The sequence below is a fragment of the Bactrocera neohumeralis genome, chromosome 5 (assembly GCF_024586455.1).
Source record: "Bactrocera neohumeralis isolate Rockhampton chromosome 5, APGP_CSIRO_Bneo_wtdbg2-racon-allhic-juicebox.fasta_v2, whole genome shotgun sequence".
In the NCBI taxonomy this organism is placed as follows: domain Eukaryota; kingdom Metazoa; phylum Arthropoda; class Insecta; order Diptera; family Tephritidae; genus Bactrocera; species Bactrocera neohumeralis.
Window position 1 is genome coordinate 67471933 of NC_065922.1, and position 19118 is coordinate 67491050.

The window sequence follows — 19118 nt, forward strand, 5'->3', positions numbered from 1 at the left end:
ATATGTTTTAAATATGCATATATTTTATATACGGAAAATGTTATAAAAATGAGTAATTGTATGAAGAAATATAGGAGGTTACTTTTAAAAATCTGAAAATATTTTAAATGATACTAGGTGATTTTTCTTAAAGATGGACCTCTAATTAGCCAACAAAAAGTTGAAGCATGACTTACTATATAACCAACCCAGTTGTCAACTAAGATTATACATATAGTGTTATATGAAATTGTTTGGAGAATGCGAATGAGTTAAAAGTGTTTCAACCCATTAAAATGCGGAACCGCTCCGGTTATGTATGACTGTCATCGGAGCGATATACATACATATGTACATATGGACAATATTTATATACTGTGTATGTAGATATGTTTAACAAAATTATAGCTCTGAGCACCAAAGTTCAATAATTCTAGAGCTCTTCGCTTCAAAATTCAAAAGACAGAAAGAAACAGATTTTTAGCATAAATATAAGCAACCAACTCCTACTGTACACTAACATATCGTATGAATGAGCTTATTTTGGACTAACAGAGCTTTCCAAATTTTTGTAATTAATTTATATGACGATAAATAAGTTTTGTAAATATATTTGTGTTCTAAAAATAAAATATTCAAAACATTTCAAGTACTTAAATTACACACAAGACATACATAGCTTGTTAGATTACAATCGTTTTTTTAACATATTTTATTACATAAGACAGCATAAAATTATATTTGTATTACATAATAAAAGTAAATAATAAAATATTTTGTCTAACAAAGTCGTGGTAAAAGAAAAATATACAAAAATTTAATCACGTCTGAGTCTTTGAACTCTTAAGAAATATTATTTCAGTTATGTTATAAAATTTTAGACTATTGTGTGTAAAACCCAAGCTTTTTGTTATGTATATAGTACATAAATGTATCTGTATGCTCATTATTTTCATAAGCATTTTTAATTTATTGAAATATTGAGGGTTGTGGTTACAGTTCAAACCACAAACGAATTGCGCTTTTAATAAATATGTAGAAATATGTGACATGGAAATGTAAGTAATGAAAAAAACGTTGATTTAAAAACTATTTGTAGTAAATATTTACTATAAATACGACAAAATTTTAATTTTTCCTAAACTCTTTTAAAGGGAATTTTTTTAAGTGGTAACGATTTCGTGAGTAAAATATTGTAATTTATGTATATGTATATGTATAGGTATTTCTAACTGTCATTTTAAGCTGCTTAAATTTTTTTTTTATTTTTGTTTTCAATAAAAAATAATTTTTAAATTATTTTTTTTTTTTAATTTTAACTGGTAAAAAATTAACTGAGCTACCATAAATATTAAGCAATTTTGAATCAAATATATTTTTTAAAACTTTAAAATTAATAAAAGAAATAATCGGAGCCGCAATTAATATTAATAAACTTTTTTAATAATTTTAATTCTTTAAAAATTAACTGAGCTACAATAAATATTAAGACGATTTTTTATAAAATATATTTTTTAAATTAGTTTGCATTGTTTTTTTTAACTTTAAAATTTATTAAAAAATAGTCTGAGCCGCAATTAATATTAATAAATTTTTGTCAATAAAAATCAAAATATTTTTTTTAATTAGCCTCTGTTGTTGTTTTTTTTTAATAGCCTTAAAAATTATCTGAGTCATAATTAATCGTTTTTTTATAGTTACTATTAATAATATTTAATAAAGTTAGTTTAAAATTATTAATTTTCTATCCTCAGCCTTTCACCTGTGCCCAAGCTCAACAATAACTAATATGCCAGCTATTTACTTAAATATATACATAAATATGTACAAACATTTAATAAATAAGATAATCCCACCACTCATTACTGCTGCGACCTGCACCGACTCTCATAAAATTCCAGCTAGTACATTGAAAACCCTTCATTAACCAGTCACTCCATTTCTTTAACAACTTTCAAAAGCATTAATTTCTTTCCTTTTGAGCGCAATCATAAATCGAGCCAACAAACACCGGCACTCACAACAAATGAGCCGAAATAAGCCGATGCGAGCGCCATACTTCCGCAGTTGCTGCAGTCAGCGTTGACGCGCGCTGCGCTGCCGCTATTGCCGACTGCGCGCAAAGAGTAAGCATTTACTACAGTAATCAAACCGAACACATGGAAATGTGGATGAGCAACAAAACCAAAAAAAAAATATTGAAGAATATTATAAAAATATACACACACAGCGAATGGGTAAAGTAAATCAAAGACAGAAAATTAAAATAAAATAAAAAATAACAATTAAGAAAATAAAAACGACAACGTATGGGTAAAAAGCAATAACAATAAATGAGCCAAACTGAGGAAGAGCTACAGCAGCGTTGCGCTGTTGTTGTAATGCTGGTGATGGTGGGCGCTGTGCGAATGAACCGATGGAACAACCGATGATGGAAACGATGAAACGATTGGCAACGCCAAACCGAATAGCAATAACAACAAATACTGCCAGCGCCGTCAGCCACCAGCCACTAGCCACCAGCAGCAAGCAGCGCTACATACTTGGTGTAGCATTCGAAGAATCGAGCAGAAGAACAAACAGCGATAACAACAAACACACACAGCAGTGTTAAACAGCGCGCGCAACAAGAGCACCACTACATCGACGACTTTCGAACGAATGTTGGCCAATACTCCACTGCATACATGCAGTCGCCATCGCCACACCGCGCCGCGCCGCCAACACATACACACACACCCATGCACACATATGTGCCTTGCGCTTATAACACACTGCTAGTTGTCTTGTGTGCGGTCGACGTCGCTGCTGTTAGCGCTGTCGCTTGGGCCATACACACGGGAGGGTTGTGCGCGCTTCGTTAATGTTCGATTTGTTCAGTCATCAGCCGAATTCGTGACAGGCAACATCTTATTAGATTATAGTTGCGCTGTCTGCGTGTGTGTCTGTCTGTCTGTCTTGCTTGTTTGTTATTATTATTATAGCCTAGTGTATTACTACGCCGCTGGCCTGGTCGGACAGCGACAACGATCGATAGCAAATTGATCAATGAAAAAATAAATCGCAAAAAAATAACGGGCTTTATTGGCAGTACGATATACGGTAAAAGGAGTTCATTAATTAATTAATGCATAAATAACTGTCAAGCAAAAAAAAAAAAAAACAAATCGGTGACAACAACAAACAACAGTACGACGCGTTGCCTGAACGGTAGTGTAACAAAAATAAAACATTTTTAGCAACAAATTCGCATGAACGCAAAAATATTACATAAACAACAACACATGTTTGCATGTCAGCAACAACAACAACAATTATGCTAAGTTGTGGGCGTGTATAAATATGCATATCTAGTAAACACTGTTTATATACAGGTGTGTGCTTGTGTAAATATGTGAGTGTTGGTAAATAAAACAAAGCAATGCAACAAAGTAGCAACAAAAACAACTGGCTATTAATAAAAAAATGTTTTTTTATATTTTTTTCTTGATTTTGCGTCGGTGAAAATTTGTTGTGCGGTTTTACAGAAATATTGGACCAAATTTAATTTAAATAATTTTCGTGTGCTTACAACAAATACGTAGCGCGCACAAATATATAAATATTTTTCAATAAAAAGTGAAGCCATGTCAAATACTAAGCGCAATAACTTTATGAAAACATTTAATATTTTTGAGAGTTAGTAAATACTGACACTATAAACAAAGTGACTTAAGAAAATTATGAATATTTGTTGGATTTTGTATGCGAAAATCAAATGTTTGGAACTGCACTTTGTTACAATTACATACAAACCTTTTTCTATAATTTAACAGTAATAAAACATTTTTTTTTTATAATTAAACAACTAAATATTTCTCATAAGAAGTTTGCTTCAGTATTGTGCGTTATTAATTATTGGCGATATAAACGAAGTGATTTGAAAATATAATGAAGAACTTTTTGGTTTTTTTTGCACATAAATCGAGTTTTTGAAACTGTGGAACATTGTGAAAAATTTAAAACATTCTTTTATTAATTTAACAATTTTTAATTCATAATATATATTGTGAAAATTGATACAATGAAAAACTAAGCACTTGTTATGAAGCTAAAAATCGTGATTATACTAAATTAATTGAAACTTAAAATATTTAAACAATAAGAAGCCAGTAAATGAGGCGCTTGTTTTACTTAAACACTCTGAGAAAATATATGCGTAAATATAAATCATAATATTATTACTTTTTGAAGAGAGTTTAATACTAAACTAAAGCGTAAACTTTTTTTAATCAATTTTTTTTCAATTAGTTGAGCACAAACTAAACAGTAAACTGTTTTCCAATCAATGTGTTTCTAAATAGTTAAGCATACTTATTGAAAATCGTGCGTGATATGATATAATGGCATTTTTTAATTTTAAATCGAGAAAAAATAATATTTTTTCTAAATAGTTGAGTTTGTTTTTTGAAAATCGTGCGTGATATGAAAATAACAGTATTTTTTAAATTTTAAATCAAGAAAAAATTATTGTCAATTGTATGAAAATAACGGTATTATTTTAATCTTAAATCGAGAAAAAATAATTGTCAATTTCAAATTTTCACAAAGCTTAAGTTAAATAAAAATATTTTTTTTTTTTAATTAATGTGGTTTTCAATCAAAAAATATTACATGATTTTTAGCGCAGAATTTTATTTAAGTTATGAAAAGTTATTAAGAAATATCACTTCGGTATTTGGTGCCACGAAAAAAATAATGTGAAATCAGCGACGGCAAAGCACGCAAGTGAACTTCGATTTAAATAAAAAAAATACTGTGTAAGGACAAATAAAAATAACAAAAACACGTGCGTTAGACACTTAATGGATATTTTTTTTAATAAAAAAAGTAAATTTATTCTTTGATATAAAATTTTTTTAACAAATTGTTGAAAATAAGTGAAAAAAATATAAATAAAATACCAGAATGTGGCAATATTACATATATTACCAAAAACAAAACTTTGAAAAAACTAAAAACTGGAACTTTTCTAAAATAATTTTTTTTTCAAAAATGTAGGTTTTTGTTTGTTCAGGTGTAGAAAAAGAATTTATGTTTAAAGGCTTGCCAAAATTTTTTATATTTTTCTGAAAGTATATTATAAAGCACGAGAAATATAGTTAACGATGAGATATGCCTTTGCTGCTTCAAAAAAATTAAATTTAATCTTGAAAACATCGGCAGCAAAAACAATACTTAATTCTTCACTAAAGGAATAAGTTAAAAACGATTACTGCATTCAGCGCCTACTAAGGAAATAAGTCAAAAAGCATTTTTTTCATGAGGCGATGACGGAAAAAATTCATAAAACCTAGCAGTTTCAAAAACATAGCAAAGAAATGCAAAACAATTATTTAATAAAGTGAATTTTTATACAAAATACTTTCATTTTTTATGTACGAAAAAACAGGAGTGAAGAGACAGAGACAGGAGTGAGACACAAATAAAGAAACAAAATAAAAATGTTTATAAAAATTGTTAGTGAATGTGTGGAAAAAGACAAAAGTACTATAAATATGTAAAAACGTTTACTGAAATCAATTATTAATGTTATATAATAAACAAAAAACTGTGAAAAACTAAATACAAAGCTTCACCTTACTTTTTTTTATGTGCAACACTGTCTTAAAAATATGCAGTGCCCATTTTCTAGCAAAAAATTAACAAATTTACAATTCTCTTTCAGTAACAAATCGGAAAATTCAAAATTTCGCAATATAAATGGCTAAAATCAGACAAATATTAAAGTTTGTAGTGAGACGACATACGAAGAAAAAAATTTGAACCGGTAGCAAAATTGAAAAAAAAATCAATGAGAGTGCATTAAATTGGTGAAAAAAATAAAAAACAAAAATCAAAAACCACAGCATACAAATGTTAACGGTAAAGTGTAAAAGTGCAAAAAGCAGCAGTGAGTAAAAGCTGCTTAAAAACACCACAAAAACGCTGAAAGCATAAAATCATACAACATTTCAACGCAAGAAACAACAAACACGGCAACGCCAGCTAATCAAACAAGAACAACGCGTGCCAAAACGCCAGCAACAACGGCAACAACAACGACAACAGCGTGTGTTGCCGGTGCCAGGGCGGATGTTGCAGCTGCTGCTGGTGCTGGTACACCCACAACACCAGCATTAACAACAACAACAGCAGCACAAAAAACAAACGCAATTATACCACCAACAACAGCGGCCACAACAACAAATAATACAACACTAGTTAATGCAACTGCATGCTTAACGGCGTCCAATAAGCATAATAACAACAATAACAATCACATAACACAAATTAATAAGTTTATAAGCAGTGATAATACGCATAATCAAAATAACCACAACAACAAACTGCAGTCGTCAGAATTATTATTAGCAGCTAGCAGCCACCGAATGCAGCCACAAGTGCCGCAAGCCGCTGGGACAGCCGATATGGATTTGACGGCTGTTCAATCGATGGATTGGTTTTTCAAAAAGGAGCAATTTTATCTATTGGCACAATTTTTACAACAGGTGAGTGAGAAAAGCAAACTTTTTGGAGATTATTGTATAAGGCGGCAAGTGCAGCGAGTATATTATTAGTATGTATCAATTATGTACATATTAGGTATATATAGGTTTGAATATAACGCAGATATATAATATATATATTTTCTGGATTTTTTGTTGCATAAAATTATGAAACTTTATCAATAACTGCGATAAATACAATAACAAATTGTCTTCCTTGCGTGTTTTGCTTTAAATTCGGTCACAATTGTGTCTCGATGCGATGGTGTATTATCATCGTGCAAAATCCATGAATTGTTCTACCACAATTCCGGCCATTTTTGGCGGATGTTCTCATGCAAACGCCTCAGTACGGCCAAATAGAACTCCTTATTGACCTTCTGTTGCTCAAGAACACATTCATGATGCACTAAAACACGAATTTAAAAAAAACAATGAGCATCACATTGATTTTTAAGCGGTTTTGGCCAAATTTTTTTGATTTCGGCTAGTGTTTTCCATTCCATTCTGATGTTTATTGACTTGTTTGCATGTCATACCCATGAAGCCATGTCCCTTCGGCAGTTATAATGTTCTCCATGAAAATGGGATTGGAATTCGCATAATCAAGCATGTTCAAAGAGACTTGTTTACGGTACTCATTTTGTAAAATGTCAGGTTTATCGGGACCAGTCGAGCAAGATCATCCTTTTAACATCTTACATATTGCTGAAAATTATTATTTTTTATTTCCGTCACTTATTTTTAAATTTAACAAAATTTATTTTCAATAAAATATAATATATAATTGAAAAAAGTGAAAAAAATTATATAGTATATTTTCGAAATAAAATTTCCTTTTCAAAACTAACATCACAAAGCGTTTTGAAAACTATTTCGTTAAAAAGTGACTTTTGTACGAACATGTAAGCCGCTTGTTATTATTTTCCTCTACCGAAAACTTTCTCGTAACCAATTTTACAAAGCGTTTTTAAAATGCTAGTTGTTTTCGAAAATTTTTTTCTTAAATACTTCCATTTTTCCAAGGTACTTAAAACTTTTTCTGAAATAATGTTCACCAAATACTGTTATTTTACGAAACTTTTTTCGTTGATTGAGGCTTTAAAAAAATTTTCAAAATGCCGCTTATTTTCGAAAAATATTTTCGATTTATCGTGTAGGTTTCCAGCTCTTCCACTTATTTTCAAAGTTAATTATACACAATTTATTAAGTAAATTTATATGAAATGACCGTGTTGAAACTATTATTGAAATAAAAATCTATCCAATCTAAATTTTTTTCATTTTCGAAAAAGTGAAAAATTTCGAAGCCAATTTCGAAAAAAAAATTTGAATTATTATAATTATATTTTTCCAGTTCCAGTTAGATAGAAGCTTTACAAAGACTTTTGAAACGCCGACTATATTCGAAAAAAATTTCGCAACATATGTACTAATTTCCAGATTTTACACTTATTTTCAAAGTATTTACATAATATATATGAAATTATCGCGTTTACTAATTTTGAATTAAAAATCTATCAAATCTGGTTATTTTTCTTTTTAGAAACAAAAATTTATCAAATCTGTTTATCTTTCTTTTTTTTTCGAAAATATTTTCGAAAAAAATTTTGATTTATTATATATTTTTCCAATTCTTCCATTTATTTTCAAAGTAAATTATAAAAAAATTATGGTATAAAGTTAAATAAAATTAACGTGTTGAATACAATTTTTGAAATAAAAATCCATCAAATCTGGTTATACTTCATTTTCAAAAAAGAGAAAAAGAAAAGCATTTTTTTTAATTTGATGATAATATGGCAACTTAAACTTGCTTTGTATTAAAAATCGTTTCATTTACAAAATTCAAAATTCCTTAGCAATGTTTCAGTAGTATATAAGAATACAACTGAAGTACATTCGTTAATATATTAAAGAAAAATAAGTTTTTTACCATTTAGGTACTTTTTTTTTGATACGTTAACGAAGCTACCTCAGATTTAGCCATAGTATTTTAGAAAAAAAAAACTGCAGCAGATTCAAAACAACAAAAATATTTAACTTGTTTAAACTTTGGATATCTTGTATGTCTTTCAAAATCAAGGTCTTGAAAATATTTTTAAAAAATCAGATTTAGCTCTAGTTCAGCACAATTATTTTTTGCAACTTGTATCTCATTTGCAAAACAGGAACTTGTTTTGTTGTTGTAGACTTAAAATAACACAAAATTTTAATTTTTTTTCAACTCTAGATCTAATGTTTTTATTTCAAACGCGTTGTCTTCAAATTAATTTTGCATTAAAAAAATTTGCTGATTGATTTTGCTTTCATAATATTTATTTTTAGCAACTATTGTTGTCAGCTGCAAAACTTGCATCAATTTGTCATGTTGCAGGCACAAAATAACAAAAAGCTTAACTTTTTAAATTTTCTAATACCTAATAGATCCAGTTTTCTTTCGAAATTGAACACTTTAAATTAACTTCACATGAATTCTACTTCATAGCACAAATTACCACTTTTTCACTTCAAAACCATTTATTTTTCGCAGCTATTGCTGTCGTGTGCAAGTCGTGCACTTGAATTTTGTGATTTTCGTTGCGTCACAACAACAGCGTGGCAGTGTTGTAACTCATAATCTCATAGAAAATTTTTCAATAATAAAATTCAATATAATTACAACCGCCTGGCAAATGATGATTGATTGACTTATTGAGTATTTAAGCGTTGCAAATGTGTAGAAAAAGCACCAGTTGGAAAAAATGCCGTTATATCATCACAACAAGCGTTAGCTTAACAATAAACTAATATGCAATCAATCGACAATTGGCAATAGAAAAATGCAAATTCATAGCAAACCAACGCTTTGCATATGTATGTGTTTGTTTGTATGCGTAAGTGGCGAAAAAAAATTGCTTGCTTAAATAAAAACCACACAATTTGCTGCCCGCTTGCCGCCACTGCAACTGTCTAGCAGCCGCCGTGCGCTGCTGTGCCGCAATTAGCGTTTGCCGCGCACGCACACACACACACATACAAGCGTATTGTGACTTCAATGCAATTTCTCAATTCATTTTCCAATGTAATTACTCAATTCAGCGACTTATAGACGCGACCGGTTGGCTGACGGCGACGCGTAAGCTTTTCACTTTGAACGCCGCATAATTATTTACAGTAAATTTTTGCGATTTCGTCACAGGACAGCAATATTAGCGGCGAAAGTGAGTTTGTTGGAAAAAAAGCAAGAGAAGAAATGTTAAAAAGTTGCAGAAAAAATGGTGTTGCAAGCGTCTAGACAAACCTGGCTGGCTTAGCGCAATGTTACAGACATATAGTAAGCTATATAGCCAGCATATAGATATTATTGACTTAAATACGCCTGCCTATATGGTTGACACTTTTCATTTACAAATTTACAATAATACTTGCTTGTTGCAATAAACGGGGCATTTTTGCACGTTGAAAAACCGCAACAGACAATTTGGCCGTGCGCCAATCGGAAAATACAAGAAACAAATGCAACCCTCGCTCGCTGCAAAATGCAAACATAAATGCATTTCTATTTGCACAAAGTGCCACAAACATACACATACAACGACACACACGCGCATACAGCATGCGCCGCTGCCACTTGTGTCTGGCTGCTCCAGCCGGTCGTTTTGTGTGTGCAACTATTTTTAAGAGCCCTTCATTAGAATTCTTACTTGAAACGATCGCATAAATTTCAAATTTTGAAGTTAATTACGTTGCAAATATTGATTTTGAAGTTGCAAATGAAAGATTTTCCGTGGCAAGTGGTGGCTAGATTGCTTGTGCGGTGGCAGTGTTGTTGGCGTCATGGTGCATGCCAGCGCAGATGAGTTATATTTGTGGTAATTTTATAATTTTGTGACATTGGAAGCCGTTGTGGCGCTGTGTGGCGAAGTGTGCGATTTCGCAGAAAGACGCCGGAGATTGAAGCATTCCAAAGCAGAAATAGAATTTTTTTTTAAATTTTTTTTATTTGAGTCAAGTTGTTGGCGCAGAAATGAAAAACAAACATTTTTTTGAATTGTTGTGGTATTTTAAGCTGCAAATAAACTAAAAATTAACTAAGAATTAATTTGAATTAATTTAAATTATTTCAAATTAAAAAAATTATTATTCGAAGTTAAAAATTTGACATTTCGAAATTTAAAAAATTAATTTAAACAAAATTTAAATTTTTTTGCAACTTTTTTTAATTTTTAATTTTTCGAAAATATTTTTTTTTTTTTTGAATTTTTTAATTCCGAAAATATTTTTTTTAATTTCGAAATTAATTTTTTAAATTTCGAAAAATTAAAAAAAATTGCAAAAAAATAAAACTTAGTTTGAATTATTTTTTAATTTTGAAATTTTAATTTTTTAACTTCGAATAATAATTTTTTAATTTCGAAAATTTTAATTTGTAAATTTCAATAATTTAGTTTTGAAAAATTTAACGTTTAATTTTATTGTTTTTGTAATTTCTGTGAAATGCAAAAAAACTGATAAAATATTCTTTTACTAAATTTTATGTATTATGTAAATTAAAATTGCAAAATCAGCTGCTAATTACAACATTACAGATTCAAACTATTCAATTACTTTCAGTAATGCAACTCAAATATTCACTAACATAACAACAAACTTTATATATTTTAAACTTTATGTGCTCTAAATTCATGTAGAGTTTTCGAAATAAAAATCAATTGATTATACAACATTACAGCTTGAAACCAATTAAATTACTTTCAGTAATGCAATTCATATATTCATTAACATGAAGGCAAGCTTTATATATTTGAAAACTTCTTTTCTCTCAATTCTTAAAAAAATTCCAAATTAGAAAAACGAGTGCTAATTACGACATTACCATTAAATTACTTCAAGTAATGCAACCCAAATACTCATAATTGTTGAAGCAAAGAGGTATTATTTCTTCTGTAAATTCATTTAGAAATCTAGAAAGTCGAAAATCCGATTATAATTTAACTAGCATTACTAGCTCAAATACATTTAATTACTTGCAGTAATGGTACTCGAATATTTATAATTATTAAAGCAAGCTTTGTTTATTTGAAAATTTATTTGCTCTAAATTCATGTAGAGTTTTCGAAATATAAAATCAATTGCTTATACAACATTGCAGCTTGAAAAAAATTCAATTACCTTCAGTAATGCAACTCAAATATTTATAAAGACTAAAGCAAAATTTATATTGTTGAAAAAATATGTTCTCAGACTGCATGAAACTCTTTCGAATTAATAAATCGAGAGATATTTGTAATCTAATTAACATTACGAGTCTCCAACCAATAAATTACTGTTAGTAATGCAACTCAAATATTTATAATTATTTAAGCAAACTTTAATAGCTGAAAAATCGTATTTTTAAAAATAACTTTAAAGTAATTTGTACGTTTTATGCACAGCATACAATCCAATCTAGTTTAAAGTTAGTCAAAATTGTATTTCAAAACTGTTTCAAAAAGTATTTTTATATTTTCTTACTTTTTCAAAATTTTTTTCGGAAAAAATTTTTATATTTTCTTATTTTTTTTAGAATATATTTTTTAATTCTTTGATTTTTTCCAATGTGCAATTAATTCCAAATATTTAAGCAATAAATAAAACAAAATCTTTCTTCATAAAAATATGTGTGTGTGTGTTTTCATGTCTATATTGCAACCTCTGTTGTTGCTTGCAATCTCTGTCGCAGCTTCGATATTTGCTTGTTGTTCAATTCGATCGTGTCATTAATAAATAATCAAATTCTCGTTAAGTAACAAGAAAAATAACAACAACAATCGCTGGCTACAAGCATTAAGCGCATAATAAACCGTAACACAAGCGATTTTGCTGATTTCGAATTTTTCGCATTGAAAGCTCTGCAACAAGGAGATACATATGCAAACATACAAACGTATTTGAGATCTCATAGATCGTAACAAGATTCGAATCGAAGTTTATCTGAAGCAACATACATACATATATCTTCAATGCATACATACTTACATACATGTGAAGCTATGAAGCTAAGATATTGATGCTTAACCCATAAGCTTATAGTCGAACGCCGATAATCTGCTCAAGCGCTGAGTTGACGACAACTTCCATATGTGTCTACATTTATGTGTATGTATGTATATGGACGCCTGTGTAAATATTTATGCATAATCTATGTATAATTGTATAAGTGGCAGCATTTTGAAAACTTAATTTTTTCTTATTGAACACTTCCACGAAGTTAACAAAATTTTTCAATTTGTTGTTGTTGTTGATATTATGATTATTGAATGATTTCCAAGGAAGTGATCAGTGAACTACAGTTGATCGCTGATCAACACGCGAACTGATTTACTAGAAAATGAAGCGCTCATCATAAAGCAACAACAATAACAACAACTGTGTTGTAGTAGGTAGGGAAAGCGGAGTTCGTTATAAAGGGAAGCCTTATAATGTAGGAAAGAACAAATAAAGTTAGTGATGTGGTAAAGCGATTTCGAAATGAGACGGAGTTTAAAAACAGAGTGTGTATAGATGGAGTGCTGTGGCTGAAGTAGGAATAAGCAGAAACAGAGTTTATCTGAAGATAATTAAATCATTGATATATTGCACGGAGCTTATTGGTATTATTGCTATTGAACGATTACTAGTGTTGATAAACTTCAAGTAATTATTCGATATGCTCAGTGGCACAGTTATTTACATAAATTTGATAAGAAATTTGACTAAATTTTCACAAAAATTTCAATGAATTTACTATTAGCGCTGGTTCCGTAAGAAAAGAATTTATTTAACAAAAAAATTTGAAAACTATTAATAAAAAAAAATAAAAAATAAATTATTTTTTAATAAAAAAATATGTAAACAATTAAAACATATATATTTTTTAAAAAATATTGATAATATTAAAAATTAAAAAAAAAACATAAAAATATATAAATTAATACAAAAAGATATTTAAAAAAATACTTCTAAAAATATTATTAAAAATTAAAATTATTAATAATTAAATAATTAGTACAAAAAAATATTAAAATTAAAAACAATTATTAATTACAAAAAATTAGAAGTCTATAAATAGTTAATAAAAATATTTTTGAAAACCATATTTATTCAGAAAACATTACAAAAAACAAGAAATTTACAAATAATTAATATTAAAAATTATTAAAAGCCATAAATAATAAATATTTTAAAAAATATTGATAATATTAAAAAAAAATATGATATACGTACATAAGTACATACAAATTAATTTAAAAAAATTAAAAATTTTTTAAAATATTTTAAAATTATTAAAAAATATAATTTAAAAATATACTCTTAAAAATTTATTAAAATCAACAATTAATTAATAATTAAATAATTAATTAAAAAAATTAAAATAATTATAAACATTAAAAACGATAAAAATTAATAGAAAAAAAACATTACAAAAAATTAGAAGTGTGCTAGTAATTACAAATAATTAATAAAAATATTTTTGAAAACCATTATTACTCAAAAAACACTACGAAAATTAATAAATTTGCAAATAATTAATAAAAAAATATCTGAATTTATAAATAATAAAAAATAGAAGTCTACATATCGTTGCTGTTTTAACTAATTTTGTCTTTAGAAATAATATTTATCACCTACTCCCTGCACCTTAAATTCTAATTCATTTGCTGTCTGCATTTGAGCAATTTTCAATTATGTGCAACAACAATTTTGCTGCCAACCGGCGCTTAAAAATACATTTGCAATCAATTTCGTGGCACACATGACATTTAAAAGCATTTTCATCAATTTTTTTGTATAAATGTATTATATTTTTTTTTATCGAAAAACGAAGGGCAACCGTGTACCACAGCGAAAAGCACACGCTGGACGCTGCGGCTGCCTTGACAGCAGCTAGTTGCAGCTTACAGCGCGCATTGATTGCACATTTGCGCAAATATTTTCTTTAGATTGAATTTCATGCAAGCATGACAGCGAAAATTGCCGACGGCAAATTGCAAGCGCAACCGTGGCTGCAGTAAGCCAAGTGGCAGCGGCAGCGGCTGCTAGAGAGTTGTTAATACGAAGCAACAACAATTTGACTGACGGATATTATATTATATATTTGTGTATATGTAGTTGTTGTATTTGTGTGTGTTGGTGGTTCTTGTATTTTGTGTATTTGTAGTTGTTGCATACTTTTTTTTTGCGCTGGCAAGTATTTCTAGGAATTCATAGAGTTTGCAGCAGCCGCGGCACTGCGGCCGGCAGTTGCTCCTTCAATGCCAAAAACATCACCAGCAGTTCAACCGGCTGGCTGGCTGTTTGTTGCCACTTGCTCACGCTGTTGCTGCAACATTAGCGCACACTAAACGATATGCGTGCAACTAAACACCAATTTATATATACATACATATATACACATAGCGACGTTTGTGCTTTAGTTCAGCTCACTTTTATTTTCTTGGTGTGCGCTTTTTTTGGAATACTTTGTGGCATGCAACAATTTGCAATTTTTTTCCAAAATTTTTTGTTGCCGCATTTGTATGCTATCACTAGCGCGTAGGTGTTGATGCGCTATTTTCGAAAATAATTGGAAATTGCACACAAAAATTTGTTTTACAATGCGTTCATACATATATTTACGCATACCAGTGTTTGTTTGTGCGCACAAGCGCTCAGCTGTAGCTGCTTTTGTTCTGCTTGTTGTTTATTTGTTTTTTTTTCGATTTTCTGCAATCCGTTTGCCATTTTTTTGCAAATTTTTTATGCTCAATTTAGTAAATTTTATTATTTGCCCAATAAATGCACTCAAATGCCACTAATTATAGCGGAAGTCTTGCTACAAAGTACATATGTAGGCAGTAAATAATACATATATGTATATCTATATACAGACATATTTTCATATAAACAAATAATTTACTTAATAATGCGCTCAAATATCGATTTGTAACTCAATGTTTGAGTGAAAGTATGTATTATGATAACTTTTCTTAAATATTAAGACAATGAGTTTACTATAATCCGCTCTTTGTCACTTTGAAACATTCTTCAATATTTTTTTTAAAGCTAGATCGCTTCTTAATATCAACTTCCACATTTTTAGACACATTTGTTTATCATAAACTTTTGAAAACTACTCTTGTCTTGCATATTTGAAGATGTTTAAAGACAAATATTTCAATAGCTTGAATTTGGCCCCGAATAAATTTTTTTTATAAAGAAATGTACTGTAATTCTAGTTTTGAAAGGCCTGTGTTAGCTTTATTTATGCATTTAACGACCCTGTTCTAGCTGTTATGTAATTCAGCCAGCCTTCAGTAAATATTTTCAGCCATAAAAAAGCTTTGACATATATTATCTGACCTTAAATACACATTTTATAACGGTATTTCAGCTTTGAAATATTTAAATTAACCTCGGATGTAATATTTTTTAAATATTTTATGGGGGTATTGAAGGTATTTAAGGTAATAATATACTGTTTTCGACTTCAAATACAATTTTTGACACATTTTTTCTATGCGAGCGGAAAATATTTGTATTTATTTGGAAAGTTGAGCACAATCTTGCGTTTTAATAAATCAATTTTTTTTTTATTTAATTTTTTCCTTTAAATTTTCTAAATTATATACATACATATGTATTTGAAAAATAAATTTTTTTTTTCTAAAAAGTTGAGGAAAATTTTGCGTTTTATTAAATAAAAAAATTTTAAAATTGATTTTTTTTTAATTTTCAAATTATATATGTATGTGTCTATATATACATATGTACATATATTAATGTATACAAACATATATTAAAAAATTTAATTTTAAAAAATTTAGTTTAAAAAAAATTAATTTGAAAAATATTAATTTTAAAAATTTTATTTTTGTTATACATATTGAAATTTCGTTAATTCGAAAAGTTTTAATTTTTTGTTTTAAATTTTGAAATTTTATTATATCTTTATTTTTCTAAACATTTCTGTCAATTATGCAAAAATATCATTATAAATAAATTAACGTTAATTTTTATAATAATTTCTCCTTTTATAAAAACATGTCAATAAGTTTTAAAATTTAAAAATGAGACTTTGTTGAGTTCGGCTACAAAAACATTTTAAATTTTATTAGTTTTGTAACCTTTTCAACTGCAAAAATATAATTTTTAATATTTCTATGTGGAAATAATGTTATTAACTTTGTAAAATAAAAAAAAAAAAATAAAAAAATAAAAAATTTAAAAAACTTAAAATAATTAACGAAAACATATGTCAATAAAATTTAAAATTTCGTAATTTTTTTATAAATATAAGCAAAAAATAGTTGATATAAACGCTTTGTCATCAATAATAAATTTAACAAATATTACATAAACCCGTAATAACATTATATGCGTTGCGAAAAAACATAGAAAAAATTCAATTTATGTTAACTTACTTTAAATTTACTCAAAGAAAACTACGCGCTCAAAACTATTTTGGAAATGCCGAAGCTATTGTTCTATACACCTTAAAACAGTGCTAGTCTTGCAATAATCAAAAGTTTGCATACATACATACATATGTATGTACTTTCATACATATATACATACAAACAAGCATATATACAGACAAACCTGCCTAGAAAAATTCTTCGCCAGACAACTTGTTCCCCACATCATCTATCATCCAATTTCAATGCTCCACAGAGCCAACAAGTATTTAGTTGCATTAACGCTGACCAGCCACTTTATCATCGCCCATTTGTAATGGCCACCGCAACAGCGATGCCAATAATTTACTAGAAAAAAAAACAAAAAATTTAAAAACATTACTCTACAACAATAATGGTATATATTAAAGCGTGACACAACGCCCGCTGCAGACGCGCCAATAGGCGCAACAGCGCCACTGCAGAGGCGCATGCACCTACATATGTATGTATGTAGATTAGAGTGTGTATGGAAATAAAAGAAGAAGAAAAAAATTCGCAAAGAAAATAACTGCAGGGAAGCGAAGACGACACCGGCATGGCTTAATGCCTTCCGATCAGCCAATACCGTCATTAACGCACTCAAGCAGTGGAACCAAACTGCCACCAGTTGGTGGCAGCAACAGCGAAAACAACAGCAACAACAACGCGCAGTCTTGTAAAAACCATAGCACGTCAAAGTCAGCGCGAAAGACGAAAACAACAACAACAACAACAAAAAAATGTGAAAAGAACAACAACAATCACCAGTAACTGTTTAAGACCTCGTGAAATCAAAGCGTCTGGCAAAAAGCGCGACGGTAGTAGCAAAACAACAACACTAACAACAATAATGGCAGGTTAAAATATGACTGGCTTGTGGAAAAAATGTGAAACTGTAACAAGCCAAATGGTAGCAGTGACTGTGGCAATAGAAATAATGGTAGCAGACCGCTAATAGCGTACATGACAGCGCTTCCACGTATCTGCGTGTGTATGTGTAGGTGCATATGTATGTATGGATGTTTGGTTGCATGCGCTTATGTGCGAATAGTCACCATTGTTGTTGCCACTATTGTGGCGGGCGTTTTTGTGGCTGCGTTGCTGCGGTTGCTACCTGGGAGGTGTGCCATAATTCAGCTTCTTCGCTTTTTTTTCTAAAGATAAAGAGCGTGCTTGCCTCTAACGCGGCGCTGTTGTTGCTGCTGCTGTTGTAAGGAAAACATTGACTTTGCACGCTTGGCCAGCTGATTTAAGTAGGATTTTCCTGTAAAGTTAAGCCGTTAGTTTTTTTTTATTTTGCACCTAAATTTAGCATTTTTAATTTTTCGAAATTTTGTGCGAAAAAAATTAATATGAAATTTCAAAAAGAAATACATATTTCAAAAAAATTGCACACAAATTCAAAAAAAAATTATTGCCAAAAAAAAAATATTTGCAAAAATATTATTTAAATAAAATTTTTATCAATAAAAACATATTTAAAACACATTTTAAAACATATTTTTATTAAAACAAAAATTATTTAAATAAAATGACAAAAAATTGTTTTTAATAAAAATATATTTAAATAGCATTAAAAAATCATTTTAAAACAAATTTTTATGTAAAAAATTAAAAAAAAATTAAAAAAATAATCTTAAAAAAATTTTACACAAATTATTTTTTCAAAAATTTTTTATTATTCAAAATATATTTTAAAAAATTTTATTTAAAGAAGGTATAAAAAACTTTTATAAAAAAATGCATAAAGCAATATAAAAAAATAATTTAAAAAATATTTTTGTTTAAAAATTTTATTGCAAAAAAATATTTAAAAAAATTAATGTAAACAACTTTTACACAATTCGTTATTCAAACCAACTTGATTACAAAAAAATATTAAAAATTTATTTTCAAAAAAGTTATTACAAACCAGTATTAAAGAAAAATCATACAAAAAAATTATTTTTATCCCGAAAATTCTATTTTTAGTTAAAAGAATATTTAAAAAATTCATTGTGTCTTCGTAAAATATTTTTATTCAGAAAATTCTATTTTTATTTAAAAAAAAATATTTAAAAAAATCGTTTAAAAATCGTATTTAAATACGATTTCCTGTCTTCCTAAAATATTTTTATTCAGAAAATTCTATTTTTAGTTAAAAAAATATTTAAAAAATTCATTAAAAAATCGTATTTAAATACGATTTCTTATC

At 28.5% G+C, this 19118-nt stretch overlaps 1 protein-coding gene across 6 annotated transcripts in view; it reads left to right on the forward strand.

Annotated features, from left to right (window-relative positions):
- Nucleotides 1–2871: 2871 nt before the first annotated feature.
- The window catches only part of LOC126757995 (homeobox protein cut), a 215892-nt gene continuing 199645 nt past the window's right edge, over nt 2872–19118 (forward strand). For 3 of the 6 annotated variants that reach the window (XM_050471950.1, XM_050471955.1, XM_050471954.1), the window contains exons 1-2: nt 2872–3081; nt 5687–6509. In XM_050471950.1, the coding sequence (XP_050327907.1) occupies nt 6390–6509 (120 nt within the window). In that variant the 5' untranslated portion in view covers nt 2872–3081; nt 5687–6389. The other 3 variants (XM_050471951.1, XM_050471952.1, XM_050471953.1) reach the window with 3 other exon arrangements.